General features: G+C 50.0%; 4 protein-coding genes across 4 annotated transcripts; all 4 read right to left on the reverse strand.

Moving 5' to 3' along the window:
- Positions 1-380: 380 nt before the first annotated feature.
- CTAM01_12688 (ABC-2 type transporter) lies at positions 381-5172 on the reverse strand (the record flags this gene model as incomplete). Its single annotated transcript, XM_060528693.1, has 2 exons — positions 381-2185; positions 2241-5172. The coding sequence occupies 2 exons, from the start codon at positions 5170-5172 to the stop codon at positions 381-383; spliced, it is 4737 nt and encodes a 1578-aa protein (XP_060376723.1).
- Positions 5173-6752: 1580 nt separating this feature from the next.
- CTAM01_12689 (NADH:flavin oxidoreductase/NADH oxidase) lies at positions 6753-7934 on the reverse strand (the record flags this gene model as incomplete). Its single annotated transcript, XM_060528694.1, has 1 exon — positions 6753-7934. One exon carries the CDS (start codon positions 7932-7934, stop codon positions 6753-6755), a length of 1182 nt encoding a protein of 393 aa, XP_060376724.1.
- Positions 7935-8866: 932 nt separating this feature from the next.
- CTAM01_12690 (IgE-binging protein) lies at positions 8867-9667 on the reverse strand (the record flags this gene model as incomplete). Its single annotated transcript, XM_060528695.1, has 2 exons — positions 8867-8991; positions 9073-9667. The coding sequence occupies 2 exons, from the start codon at positions 9665-9667 to the stop codon at positions 8867-8869; spliced, it is 720 nt and encodes a 239-aa protein (XP_060376725.1).
- Positions 9668-10161: 494 nt separating this feature from the next.
- On the reverse strand, positions 10162-10938 carry CTAM01_12691 (uncharacterized protein; the record flags this gene model as incomplete). The annotated part of the gene is made up of 1 exon (XM_060528696.1): positions 10162-10938. One exon carries the CDS (start codon positions 10936-10938, stop codon positions 10162-10164), a length of 777 nt encoding a protein of 258 aa, XP_060376726.1.
- Between the last annotated feature and the right edge of the window lie 3069 nt (positions 10939-14007).

The raw sequence follows: 14007 nt of genomic DNA on the forward strand, positions 1-14007 counted from the left end.
GCTGCCATATTGACTGCAATCAACACATTGTTCTTCCTTCCCTCTATAGATTCCCTCATCATACACCAGCGTTCCAATTGAATCAATATCAAAACCCTTGTTCACCATTCGGCTGCTTGTGAAAGTTCATGATGCAAGGAGCGATGTCAGGAGTTACTCGGCATGGCCCAGCAAAGATGCAAGTCTCATGTTGCGAACTGTACGAAACTCGCTGAGATCGATATTTTCCATCAGAAACGAATTATTTCATTGATACCAGGCGCAACTCTTCAGTGATACAATCTATTAATCTACTACACCTCGCTATCCAGGAGGTCTACTATCCATAACGAATCCTCTAAATATTGACAAGACATTGGCCATGACCAACTGCCACCCTATTACTTCTTCTTCTTCATCATAAGCTTTTTGAAAGGGTTCTTCCCCTTGAACCTAAGCCAAGTCCCGACATAGACTACGACGTAATTAAAGACGATAAACCCGCAGAAGATGCCAAAGTCACGCCAGATATTGCTGTAGTAAACGCTGAAGCCTGCGCCGAACTCATCACCCGTCGCATACTGGCAGAACTCGCAGATGCCCCCATCTCCAGTCCGAACGTATCCACCAGCCTGCTGGATATAAGGCGCGGTGTAGTCTTCGCACGACTGGTTGGGAGGAGGCTGATATCTTGCAAACTCGCCAGACTCGCACTGAACAGGTTGATCATGGATGGCGACTCCGAGGAAGGCTTCCAATAGGTAGTGGAAAGGGGTGAGCCAGTACATCCAAGCCCTCCAAAACGTAGGAAGTTGAGCAGCTGGTACAACCACACCGCAGAAACTGACGACGAAGAGGAAGAAGATGGGAACCAAGAGAGATGCGAGAAGCTCGTTGGGAGCGAACGCGGCTATGCCCTGGCCAAAGCTCACGTAGTATAGCTCGAAGAGAATGACCAAGAGGAATGCAAAGCCGGAGTTGAAGGCGGGAAGACGCCATCCAAACACACCCCACCACCAACAGTTGAAGTAGATGCCTCCGGCGACAATAGCATAGGGAATCTCGACGAGAACTGCCGCTGTCGTCCAAGCAAACCAACTGTAAATCTTCGCGTTGTTCTCGCGCGACTGGAATATTTGGCGGGACTGCAGAAAGACTGGCTGCAATTGCTGGATGAGCGGCGGACTGATTGTCAGAGTCATGAAGATTGAGAATAGCCGATTCTGGTAGTCGACGGACGCATAACCAATCTTGTAGAAAGTGAAGCAGTTGAAGAGGCCTGTAAGGATGTGTAACATGAACTTTCCGACAATATAGTTGGGCGTGCGCCAGTAGGCAGTGAACGAACGCTTGACTACCGCCACCGTCTGAGTCGTCAATGGCATGGCATATTCGCGGTCGTCCTTGAGGCTCTTTGAGGGCTCCACATCCTTCCTCCTTGCCAGCATCTCATCAACCTCTCTGGATCTCTCGTCCTTGTGCTTGGACTGCGCCCAGACATCACCCCAGTCCTTCCCTTTGTAGTTCGGGTCACCAGCACCGATTGCCTCCAGCATGTACTCGGCTGGATTGCTGCTTGGAGGACACTTGTGCGCGCCGTTTGACTCAAAATATTGAATCAGCTCTTGGCTGTCGCGTCCGAGTGGCCCATGATATGCAACTCGGCCTCCAGCCTTGAGAAGTAAAAGTTCATCGAATTCCTCGAATAACACAGCTGACGGCTGGTGAATTGTGCACAACACGGCCTGGCCAGCGTCTGCCAATTTGCGCAAAAACCTGACGATATTGAATGCAGCGCCGGAATCTAAACCAGACGTGGGCTCGTCCAAAAACATGAGGAGCTCAGGCTTCGATGCCAGCTCCACTCCAATGGTGAGCCTCTTTCGCTGTTCCGCATTCAGGCCTTCGCCGACTTTGCCGATCGTTGCTCCGGCGATATCACGCATCTCGAGAAGATCAATGATGGTTTCGCAGTAATCAAATTTCTCCTTCTTGGAGACCTCTCGGGGCTGCCGCAACAGCGCGGAGAACTGGAGAGCTTCTCGAACCGTCGCGGAAGGTTCGTGCACATCCATCTGCTCTGCATAGCCAGTTGCTCTCTGGAAGGACTTGGGCAATGGCCGAGCGTCGACCAAGAATTCACCAGTGATTTTGCCAAATGTGAGGCGCTGAGCCAGGGCGTTTAGCAAAGTCGTCTTGCCAGCACCTATGAGGCATTAGCAATTGCAAGTGAGCAATCTTTGGACTAGATCAATACTTACCGGAGGCACCCATAAGTGCAGTGAGTTTTCCAGGCCGGACGTATCCTTGGACATCATCCAGGAGCGTGCGCTCTCCCTTCTCGAAAGGTATGATGTACTTGACGTTGCGGAATGTGAAGACCGTCTCATTCCGAGCCACTTGTTTCATTGTCTCCTCGTCGCTCCTCTCCTTTTTCGCAGTGTCGGCTGTCATTGTTTGCGTACTGTTGTTGGCTTCGCCAGATTCTTCATCATCCTTCTTGCCACGGCCGCCAGCGGCTATGCTGTCCTCCACCTTCTTGGGGACTTGTCCACGCTTGAAGACGGTGATAGCGCCACCACCAGTGTTCGGCTTCATGTGCTCCATGCCCAAGGCTGTGAGGGCTACAAAAACGAAGAAAAAAGCCCATAGGAAACCGAAGTTTCTCCATAAGTGAGAACGAGAATATGTGAAGGATGCTTCGATGTAACTAGAGCCGGGCACGATTGTCTGGCCAGGCGGGCTTCCAGCAAGCGCACAGCCTTGGTATGCCGGCGAGGCGTTCGGCCCTTGAGGAACGAGGTAAGGCGGTACACATTGGAGCTCTCGGTCGTAAAACTCATTAGACATGAGACACTCGAAGCCGTATTGGATCCAGTTTATCCACCGCAGCCATCCAAACCAGGGACGCATCGAAGTTGGAGGGATAAGGTAGCCTGTATAGACGATAACGATCTGGACAGATACTCCGGTGAATCTTGTAGCATCGTCCAAGGTCTTGCACCAAGCTGAAATGGCACGGAAGAAAGCGTAGGTGACCATGGTGACCAACCAGAGAATAAGCGTGGCGATGAAGAACTGTGACGCAGTTCTCGCAAGATTGGACATCCAATAGATGATGATGTTGAAAAGAATAACCTGAATGAATACAAGTGGCACATCCACCACGGTTTGGGCAATGGCGAAAGCTGCTGGGCGGTAGAAAGAGAAGGATTTATGCTTGAGCAGAATGGGCTTAGACTCAAACGCACTCGTCTGTTCCGCCAGTGCGAGCAACGCGTTGAAAAGAAGCAGGAAAAACAAGGTTCCTCCACGGGGGAATGCTCCAGCAGCGGTATTCGGGAGGTTGTAGAACAGACTGCCCACGATGAGACCTTGGAACACCAACCCGCCCCATTTGCCAAAAAGGGACGCTCGATCCCCAGCCATGACCATGAACTGGCGCTTGGTGCAGTAAATGACCTGCTTGTGGAAGGGTATCTCGTAGTTCTTGGTCTCGGTTTTCTTTGATTCGTTCTGGCGGCGGTCTTCAACCTGCTGATGAAGCTGAGACTCAAACTCTTCCACATCCTGGATGTTCCTCCTGTAGGCCTCGCTATTCTTGTATGCCCAATCAAATTCCTCAGGGGTTCTTGGAATTCGGGACTCGTAGCCCTCTCGAATGTGGCGCTCGTGCTCGTCGGTTACCGAAGTTAGGAAGTCTGCAGTCGTCCATCGGTCTGGACAGTTGAAGCCGAGGTCGATGAAGTACTGCTTTGCGGATTCGGAGGGTCCAAAATAAAGACACTTCCCCTTGTCGATGAGAAGTACCTTATCAACAAGGTCATAAAGAGACTCGCCGGCTTGGTAAAGCGACACGGCGGTCGATGTCTCTGCCATGTTTGTCATGGCGCGAATCGATCGGACGTACTCCACGGCTGTACTGGCATCGAGGCCTTTGCTTGAGTTGTCCCAACCTTGAACGGATGCACGAGTAATCATAGCCTCTGCAATGCTCACACGCTTTCTTTCACCGCCCGACACACCTCTGACATACTCGTTTCCAACCTTCGTGCCCAGGGTATGCTCGATCCAGAAGAGCTTCGTGGCAACTCGCATGAACTCCTCGATGTAATCCTTCCTACTCTCACCATCAAGTCTTGATTCCTTGCCAGGGGTTCTCGTCTCTAGTGCAAAGTTGAGGGTTCTCTTGACAGTCAGGGTTGGGTAGTGGAGATCGTCTTCTGGGTTGTAGATGATTTCTCCGCGAAAACTCTTGCTCATCTCCTCAGCACGGGCGCCTCCATAAGTGACTTCGCCTTCAACGGCCTGGAACCCTGCCCTTTGATTGCAGAAGGCCTTGAGGAAAGTACTACATCCTGAGCCTGGACGTCCAAGAACAAGAAGAAGCTCTCCAGGGCGTACGCAACCGTCAAAGTGACTGATCAGCTCCCGGACCGGAGGCTTTGCGAATGCAGCCTTGGGCCCTCGAGTGAAAAGCATTTTGATCTTGCGGGGAAATCCGAGAAAGATGTCTCCAATCGTGGGCTGTAAACTGGCCCCGAGACCAACGCCTTTGACCGTGAGATCACGGAAAACAACTCCACTGTGCCGCGTTTTCTCCTCCTCGCTCTGTTCTTGTCGAGCTCGACCATATATCCGAGACATAAGACGTTCAACCTCTTGCTGCTCCTCTTCCTGTTCAGCATCTGACTGGTGCGTGGCATTGGTTCGACGGCGAGACAGTACTCGAAAAAGGTCATCTTCGGTCAAATTGCTTCCTTGCCTGCGCGCCTCTGGTCGTTTGGTATTGCTGACATGGGTCTTGAGGGGCGCAAAGTGAGTGCTGTCCGTCGGCGATAGAGCATTTGCGGAGGGAGAGGATGCCGCCGATTCATTGTCGATGGGGGCATTCTTTTCCGACAAATCTTCTGCTCGCGAAGCTCTGCGGCTACTCGAGACCGCAACACCGTTGCCAGAAAGCGTGACAGTAGAAGAAGACGTGTCGTCGCGGATACGCGATGTCGTGGCAAAGTAACTCGTGGTGTTCCGGGTAATCTGGCTTGATTGTGTGCTTGTGGCATTGTGAGCGTTGTGCTGGCCGTGACTAGACAATGTCATCGGCGTAGGCCGCCCGCTGGTCGGAGCAAGACTAGGCGTCTCTGGGAAGCCGCCTGGGACGTCGGTGTCCCGAGGCGTAGGTTTCTCATCCATTATGGCTTTCAATGTTTTCCCAAAAGCAGATTGGAGTTGATACACCACTATGGTTTCCTGCAACGTGGTGATGGCGATCAAGCAACTGCAGTGCACATCACGGATGCAGAAGGCCCAGCGAAGAGCACGTTGTTGACGGGAACCCGTAAGTAAATAATATTGTCTCAGTGAGTCGATGGATTGTTGCTTTTCGTTGAAACCACATGCCAACAAAACGCCAGTCAACACTAGGCCGGTTCCAGAATATCGACTACATCTTCAGGGGGTAGACGCGAGCAACAAAATCCGATTCCAACTGTAGTGAACTAACGGCGTCGGTCATCTGTTTCCGCCGACCGTTGATTCAGTTGAGATCTATGACGACGTATAACCAAGTACTCGCAGACCACGTCGGTCGCGTCAGCGCGACACTGGTGTTAGATATCGGCCAAGTGGAGACCACTAGATCTTTTCTTCTCCAAGCAAGGAGCCTCATCTGGTAAGCTTAAGCTATGCTTTCGTCATAGATCCACGAAGCCGCGCGATGGCGCTGACACGCTATGGAAAAAGATGCATCCCAATCGGCGATTAGGCCATTTCTTGACCGAGAAGTCAATCCCACCGGCCAGAATTCCCTTAATACGGACATTTTCGACCCCCGAGTGCGAGAGGACACCAGATTGCAATGTCTTGCGCTCATGTTCATTGCTGCTGGAATCATTGAGACAAGTCAATCTTGGCATCTGGACTAAAATTGGCTAGATTGCTCGGGCCCATGAGTAAAAATGCCGGGCGGGTTTGGCCGTGTTTCTTTGTGATCTGATTGGTCCACGGTTGACTCCGCTGCTCAGTGTCCTCGAAATGGGACTTGAGCTTCGTCTTCGCGTTCAGTCTTTTGCCAAGTGAACTCAGGCAATCGCACTTTGGGTGAAATTTGTCATTTAAATAAGAAGCTACGTTACTACTTTTTAGAACGCAGAATCAGTCTGAGAACCATCTTGAGAAGCTTTGGGTCATTTATACAAAGCCTCTTCTTGACTGAGATTGATTTGAGAATTTCGCATCAATCTTCCGTTAGTCGTTCACTTCCAGGGATGCCCCGCATTCGCGATAGAAGAAGGCAATTAAAAGGCGGTTGGGCTTATTGGCTGCTTGGCATCTAGATCTTCAAGCTCATGAGTACCGTACATCAAGCAGGTTGTCAACTAAGTGCTTGACCATATATCTCGAAACCAGTGATGACCATGCCCATGTCTTCTCCTCCAGTCTGCACCTTTCAGCTCGCTATTCATGATTTACGCCTCCAAAGGAATCATGTTTGCAACGAATCAGGTCGATGACTCTGGCGATATACACACCGAGCATACTGGAGCCGTGAAGCTTGAAGTATTGTTTCGAGAGATCCAGACGCAACATACCAGGTTAGGTGTAAATCACAAAGTTGCACGGGGCTAGGAAAAGAGCTTGATATTGGTATCATGATATGGGAATATCATGATTAAAAAACAAAATGTTTCTATTGGCGAAAACGACATGGATATTGCTCTAAATTCTAATGCTTTTCTACCCAGAAAATGCAAATCAAAGTAACGATTCTAGTACTACTTCGAGTTTGAAGCCAAATGCGTCAAAGCCCATTCGCGCTGTGCGTCAATGTACTCTTGGCTAAATGTGTAATCGTTGTACCCAATCTCCGATCCCCTGATGTAGAACGAGAATCGATGGTACTTTGTGAGTGGAACGCCGTGCTTGAAACGCCAGACAAGGTCGGGGTTTGCAATAAAGCTTCTTCCAAATGCAACGATGACATCCCACTTTGCGTAGTGCCCATCAAGTGCCTGGGCAGCGCTTTCGGGACTATAACCACCAGCCACAACAACGGGGGACAAGTTATCCCAGATATCGAGGATAAAGTCGAGTGTCTGTTGAGCAATCTTGGGATCGTGCGTAGTGTTCAAAAGCTTGGCCGGGTCGCCTCGAGCCTCAACAAGCGACAAATAGGCGAAGGGAACGTTCATCTTCTTCAGTTCCTTGACAATATATGTATACTGTCCGTGGATATCAGACGACTCTGCCCCTTGGAACGATGCATACGGAGAGAGTCGAAGCGCCACTTTTTCAGCGCCGATGACCTCAACCACTGCCTTGATGACTTCAAGAAGAAGCCGAGCCCGGTTTTCAATAGAGCCTCCCCATTTGTCTGTACGCTTGTTGACGGAGTCTGAGAGGAACTGGTCCAGTAGGTAACCGTGGGCTCCATGAATTTCAACACCATCGCCGCCTGCAGCAACAACTCTCTTGGCGGTGTCCGCAAAGTCTTGGATTACTTGTAGAATCTCTTCTTCAGTCATTTCCTCAGGAACAGCTGCGCCAGGCTCCATTGGCACAGCACTCGAGGAACGGAACTTGTAGCCGCGCTGCTTCTGGTAGTCGGGGTCTGCAGCTCGTCCTTGAGCCCAGATTTGCTGAAACCAGACACCTTTCTTCTCGTGAACTGCAGCAATGACCTTTTCCCAAGCAGCAACTTGCTCGTCTGTGACAAAGGCTGGGCCGTGCGGTACTCCAGTTTCTGGCATTGAAGTGCCAGTGGCCTCTGAGATAATCAAAGTGCCCGGAGTTGAGGCTCTGTCACTGTAGTATCGAGGAACAAAAGGTTTCGCCACGTGGTTTGCATCGTTTCGGTATCGGGTCAACGGTGCCAGAGCAATCCGATGCTCAAGCTGTGTATTGCCAAGCTTCAAAGGCTTGAAGAGCTTGCTTTCCGTAATGTTAGGCGATGCCATGTTGAGTTGATGATTTATGATGCTGTGTGATTGACGATGCTGGTATGTCGACTTGAAGCGGGATATGTTGACGGATAACGAGGAGAATCTATGCAAGTCGCTGTTGAAAAACAAAAAAACCAGTGCGAGTTGTCTCTATTTCACCAAGTCAGTCTGAGGTTTCTTTCGTCATTAAATACTATCTGCTATTCTAGTTGTTTCCTTGTTTTTGAGAAGGCCCACACATCAATCGGCGAGTCAGCCGGAGGACTGATTCGTGATGTTGTGGGCAACTCCGCAACTCCGGCTTGGCGCCTTACAAAGCGTGCAGCAGCTCCGTGATTCCGGGACAACCCGATCTCCCGTGCCGCTGATAATGACACATTTAAGTGGTTCTTCCTAATTTGTCATCCCGCTCTTAGTCATCGGAGATAGCCCTTTTCATCGGAGACCAAGAATGGCGTCAGTTCCGCATTTATGGGTAGCAACGTGGCTTTCGTGCACCAAAAGCAGGACGAGTTGGCTTGTTACTTGCTTTCACTCTTCGAATTTCTTCCCAACAGTCCACCGCCTTCTGAGCTTAATATTTTGCTGCCATGACTAAAGAACGTGAGGTCGTTCAACCTAGCAATCAATCTGAAATCACCTCGAAAAAAGACTTGCTCCGGCTGTTGAGGCTGCGCTGCACAGGCTCTGAATGATCATATGAGTTTGTCGGTCACATCTCTTTATGCATGATATTTGAATTTCACGTCCTTTCATGCGTCCGTCTTGAAAGGGTTGACAACATCAACAAGCTACACAGAGGCCTCAGTTAAGAAAGTGCTCGGAAAACGATTCCATCACCAAGAAAATTTATAATCCTGTCAATCTATCCAATCCATTGAATCATACCCATAAGCATATCTTCTCTCTACACCAGGAGTTCTCATATCATCTTGAAATACCATGTTTCAAGCGCTGTCGAAAGCCTCAACGGCAGCTTGAGCAGTGGATGTAGCACTGGCTGGGTTCTGGCCTGTCACTAGGCGACCATCAACTACATGAAAGTCGTCCCAGATACCAGGGGCACGCACATCTGTTTTCAATGTTAGATCCGAAGAACTCACACACCAAGCAATGGTTGGGCCATGGATGGAGGAAAGAGTGAAAAGCTCACATGTCGCCCCGAGTCGAATTGCCGTTTCCTCCACCATCTCAGCACCCCAGCTTCTGAGTTCATCCATGATCCCCATGGAGGACTCGGCTTCCGTAGTAAAGCCGGTGATTCTCTTGTTCTTGATCAAGGGCTCATTGGTGCTATGGTCGATCAGATTGGCGAAAAGTGCTGGTCCGTGGCAGACAGAAGAGACCACCCCTCCATTCGCCCAGACTTGCGCTGCGATTCGCTGAAGAGAAGAGGCCGTGGGATAATCGATGAGGGCGGCATGGCCGGCAGACGCGTAGAAAAGCCCGTATGCGTTACCATCGAGGTCAGCGGCTTTTGTCATGTTGTCGAGCTTTATGCGGAAATCGCTCTTGGCATTATTCCAAATGTCCAAGTCTTTGCCGTTGAGGAAATCTGGCTGTGTCGAAAGCCAGTCAGGGGTATATGTACCAGTCTCGGAAGCGAGATCAACCTCAAAACCAGCTGCCCTTAAAACGCTGTAAGGATGCAGCGCTTCGCTGATGAAGAGGCCGGTGGTCTCCTTCCCCTCGAATAGGGTGCCATGAGCAGAAGTTATGCTGATCAGAGCTCGGCGCGGCAAAGACATAGTGGCTTTTGGAACAAAGTGCCTTGCTAGACGAAGAGTGACAATAGGGTAGCTTGATTATTGAGATCTGACTGTAAGTATCAAGTTGCGAAAGAAGTCTGATTTGGGATAATTCAAAAAGTAGAGTTGGTGAATCGAACGGACGTATTTATACCAAGTTCGCGCTATTGTCTGTAAAGGATCGAGGCTCGCTTAGTCGTTCGCAAAAGGAGTTCTTTCGATTGGATCGTTGGTTCGCAGTGTAGGAGCAACTCCTAGTGGTTAGGAAAGGACCAGAGTAAGCAGAGGCAGGACATGCTCCGATTGGTGGAATGCATCATGAATGCTTACGATTACTGTTTTGCAATTCATTGATTCACTATTCACGCGATCAGCTCGAAAACAAACGACACCTCTCACTATTGCTTGCTCGAAGCAATTGCATTAACGATCACGTTGCTGGCTGTTTATACGTGTGTCAAAGTATTGGAACATACCCAATATTATTATCTCTGTCAAAAGACAGAGGACTCGCCAAATGTGCTAATATCGCCGACACCCAGCATGTCGATATTGGCCCAGAAATCTACGCCAACCGCCATTTCCGTGAAATCGAAGTCCAGAAATTGAGTCAAAAGCTCAGGGGAGGTTGATGTATAGACCGATTCAGAAGCAAAGCCATTAGCTACCTCCACTTCCTGGTCGATACCCAGCGTAGATAATGCAGCTGGCTCCTTCTGACCATGGTCCTGGGAAGAAGTCGATATCAAGCCATCGATCTTCGTACACAGCATTCGGACAACAGTTTCAGCATTCTTTGCCAGCTCGAAACTCTGGCCAAATGTACCAAAAGCTGACAAGGATGAATCCATGGCACTTCTTGCGGCTACGACTGCAGAATGACGCGGATTGGCCAAGATAAATCCTGCTAATGTGATGGCAGAATTCCATTGCCACTGGAACGCTTCATGCCATCCATCGAGTATAGCCGTGGACGAAAGCGCTTGCTGAGTAATCTTCGATAGCTCTATCGCATGGTTGATACTTTCTATTGCGAGCGTCTCAAGACGACTTCCGGGCGCCGGAACTTTTTTGAATGAAATGAAGGGTCGGTAAAGGTTGACAGACATGTGGTGATATTCCATTTCCAGGAGAAGGCGTTGTCTTTGGAGCCAGAGTGGGGCATACTGCTCAATAACGAGAGCCGAGCCGTCGGTTGAGAGAATGCGGCCATTGTTTACTCGGCTGTTTTTGAGCGCACCAGGCAAGTTTTGCACCCATCTCTCTATCATGACGGTATGAGCTTCTAGACTTTCGGCTACCTTGGCCAAGGATGTGGGATCATCCCATATAGTCTTGTGTTGTCCAAGCCCAACGTCGTGACTGTATAATGTAGTATGAGCATCTCTCATTGTTTTGAATAATTTGAGGTGATGAAGACTAAAGCTCAGCCAGGTAGCGTCCCCTGAAATTGGAGCGAATGTAGATCCTGATAACATGGAAGCGCCAAGCTGATCATCTGGGAAAGGCGGCATGGAAAATGAACCATGTAGTAAGAAGGGGCGTCCCAGCTTCATCCCGACTTTGCTGTCCAAGACATAGACAGCCCACCAAAGTCGACGTCTTACTTGACGTTCTTTCTCAGGTGTATCAAGTGGAGGATCGATATGCAGACCCAGCATATAGGCTATGCGTACAGCTTGACCACAAATGCTATCTGCCATATTATGGAACGACGCACCACAGACATAGACAGCTGAAAGGAGATGGCACTGTAGCGTGGAGATAGAAGGGCTTTCCATTTCCCCGGCTAGTAAAGTCTGTGCTCTTCGGTAGTGCCACCGGCCGGCAGTTGTAGCATCGTTTCCTTCGACGATGTTTCCTTGATGGCTAGACGGCAGACTTGAGGCCATGTACTGCATGCACATGGCAACAACAATGTCGACCAGCGCTGAAGGCTTGCGAGTATAGCCAGAGGGCACATCCAGATAGAGGGCTTGATACTCTTTTTTGAACTCGGCCTCGTCAATAATGGCGTACAAAGAGGTGTGGTATGATTGCCAAAATAGATTGACGAAGTACTCTTCTTGAATTGGATTCAGATAGACCCCGGGTTTATTGCCGTTAAAAAGTGGCCTCAGCAAATGAGATGCGTCTTCTGACGTAGTCCTTTCCTGGGCGGGCACGGCGCTACCGCTCGTTGATCGGAGAAGCATGTGGTCTGGCTGAGCATGTTCTACATCGGTACTGAGGAACACGCCAAGGCGATGGATGAAAAAGTAAAGAGACGAAGGTCCAAACCATGCGACATGAGGTGATCGTGCGGGTCGGAGCAGAGCACCATCCCAAGGCTTATTTCTTGGCGTGACAAAGTGGCCTTCGATGTTACTGGCTGCCGTTGCTTCCACGTTGGCGACTACTTGTTGCGAATGTACAGAAAATGAAGTTCCAGGATTGGTATGCGCCCCTCGGTGTCGCTGAAGCTCTCGTTCGAGGTCCAAAACTTTCAGCCTTAGTCGGTCTATCTCTTCATGGGCCTGAGAGAGAGTCGAAGTTCGGGTTGCTTCCGTATTGCTGCACTGCTGGCCCCGACCCCTGCAGTTGGCACAAGGAGACGCATCGTCGCATTTGATGCGACGCAAACGACAGGCATCGCACGCTCTGCCGACCTGCCTTCTTTTTGGCCGGATCCCACTCCGTGACCGGTTCTCCACAGGTTGTGCGAGAGGGGCAGAATTAGCCATGAGTCAGGAGGCTCTACACAGGCCAGGGTGACCGGAGGTTGCGCTCAGGCGGCGATGAAGTGCATGGGTAGAGTGACCTCTTGAGTACGGAGTAAATGAGGTTTCAATCCTCCTACACGCAGTCACCCGAGGTAGGGCACCGTGGTTTGAGAGAGCGGATTGGATATGAAGTTGTCTACGATTCGAAATGGGCTGTGCTGAGGCCAGGCGGAGGTTGGAATAGTAAGCACGCGACAGGCAACAGCGACGGCACGTGCTGGACGACCCACATGAGACACCAGCTGGATCGCACGCATCGTAGACTGCCTATCCGAAGAGCCTTCGAGCGTACGGAGTCCCTACATGGTCTGTTGACCAACACCCATAGCAATAACAAGATGATCTGGTGGCAGTTCGTACAATACAATGCTTGATGGTCTGTCCACCATAGCAAATTTGACCTCTGGCTGCCCGTACGAGTCGTTTGGAGTGATGGTTGAGCTGATGGCCCTTGCGCTCATCGCGAGGTCTTGGTCCCAAGAGCCCCCCCAAACCGTAAGATACCTTACCCTGTAACGGATCAGACATGTTGAAGTCCCACCCCATTAGTTAATACCTGGTCGATTCTCAGTCTTAGATTTACGTCATTTTACCAGAAGCAATTGAAAAGGTAAGTTTTATCAAGTCTAAGCCGGGCGCAACTATGCTTGGCAGGATGTAGAGTAAAGTATGAAGCCCGGGTCGCATACATGCCCAAGATAAAGCTGTGTGACTAGCTCTATCTTATCTCAAAGAGTGAGATGGTTCTTAAACTTTGATACAGGAATATTGTACCAAATTACTCACCTTGAGCAATTGAAGCACAGTTTGTACCCAGAAAGTGTTTTAGGAAAATAATAAGTGCCCTCTTGACGATATCGGAGGCCGAGGAATCCAGCGACATCCGCAATAAGGTTTGGCAATAACTCCCTGTAATTAGATCACGAATCTCCACAACACGACCTTCCTATTCTGCGCCTGGATGCGAGGATGGACCCTCCGCCCTCCGGCCCCTCTCTGTATCCCGACCATACGAGAATATTGTTACTCAATGCCGATTGGAGGGGTTAATCGACCCTTAAGATATCTACGCTGTAGCAACACCAGCAGGCTTAATCAAGCTTTCGAGCCTCAAATAGCAGAGATTGCCGACAGATCGGGAACCGACAACACCTACCCAATGCTACCTAGGCAGCTGGCTATCTGCATCTCAAAATTGGGACACAGGAACTTCTGAAAGTGCTCTTGGTGGTGATCAGTTCGTATCGCAATCCTTATCGTGAAGCACGTCTTCAAAACTCATCATGGTTTATTCTCACACGAGACATTATCCTGTCTGGTGATAAACGTCCTCAGTAAGTCAACATACCCACTTCCTGGCACCGCCCTGTTTCTGGCACCACAAAAACGATGGGATCACAACCCAACCTCCTCATTACTATTAACTATTGATCCTCAACCACACCCACTACAATACAGCTGCCAGCCTCACTAGGGCATTCAGAGTCGCTGGATTCAGCCGTGATAACCTCCTTTTCACCCGCTTCGATTTGAGCCCGATGGATATCCCTGATGTTCGCGAACTTCGTATTGGGATCG

Source organism: Colletotrichum tamarilloi, assembly GCF_030869305.1.
Source record: "Colletotrichum tamarilloi strain Tom-12 chromosome Unknown Scaffold_80.1, whole genome shotgun sequence".
Lineage (NCBI taxonomy): Eukaryota > Fungi > Ascomycota > Sordariomycetes > Glomerellales > Glomerellaceae > Colletotrichum > Colletotrichum tamarilloi.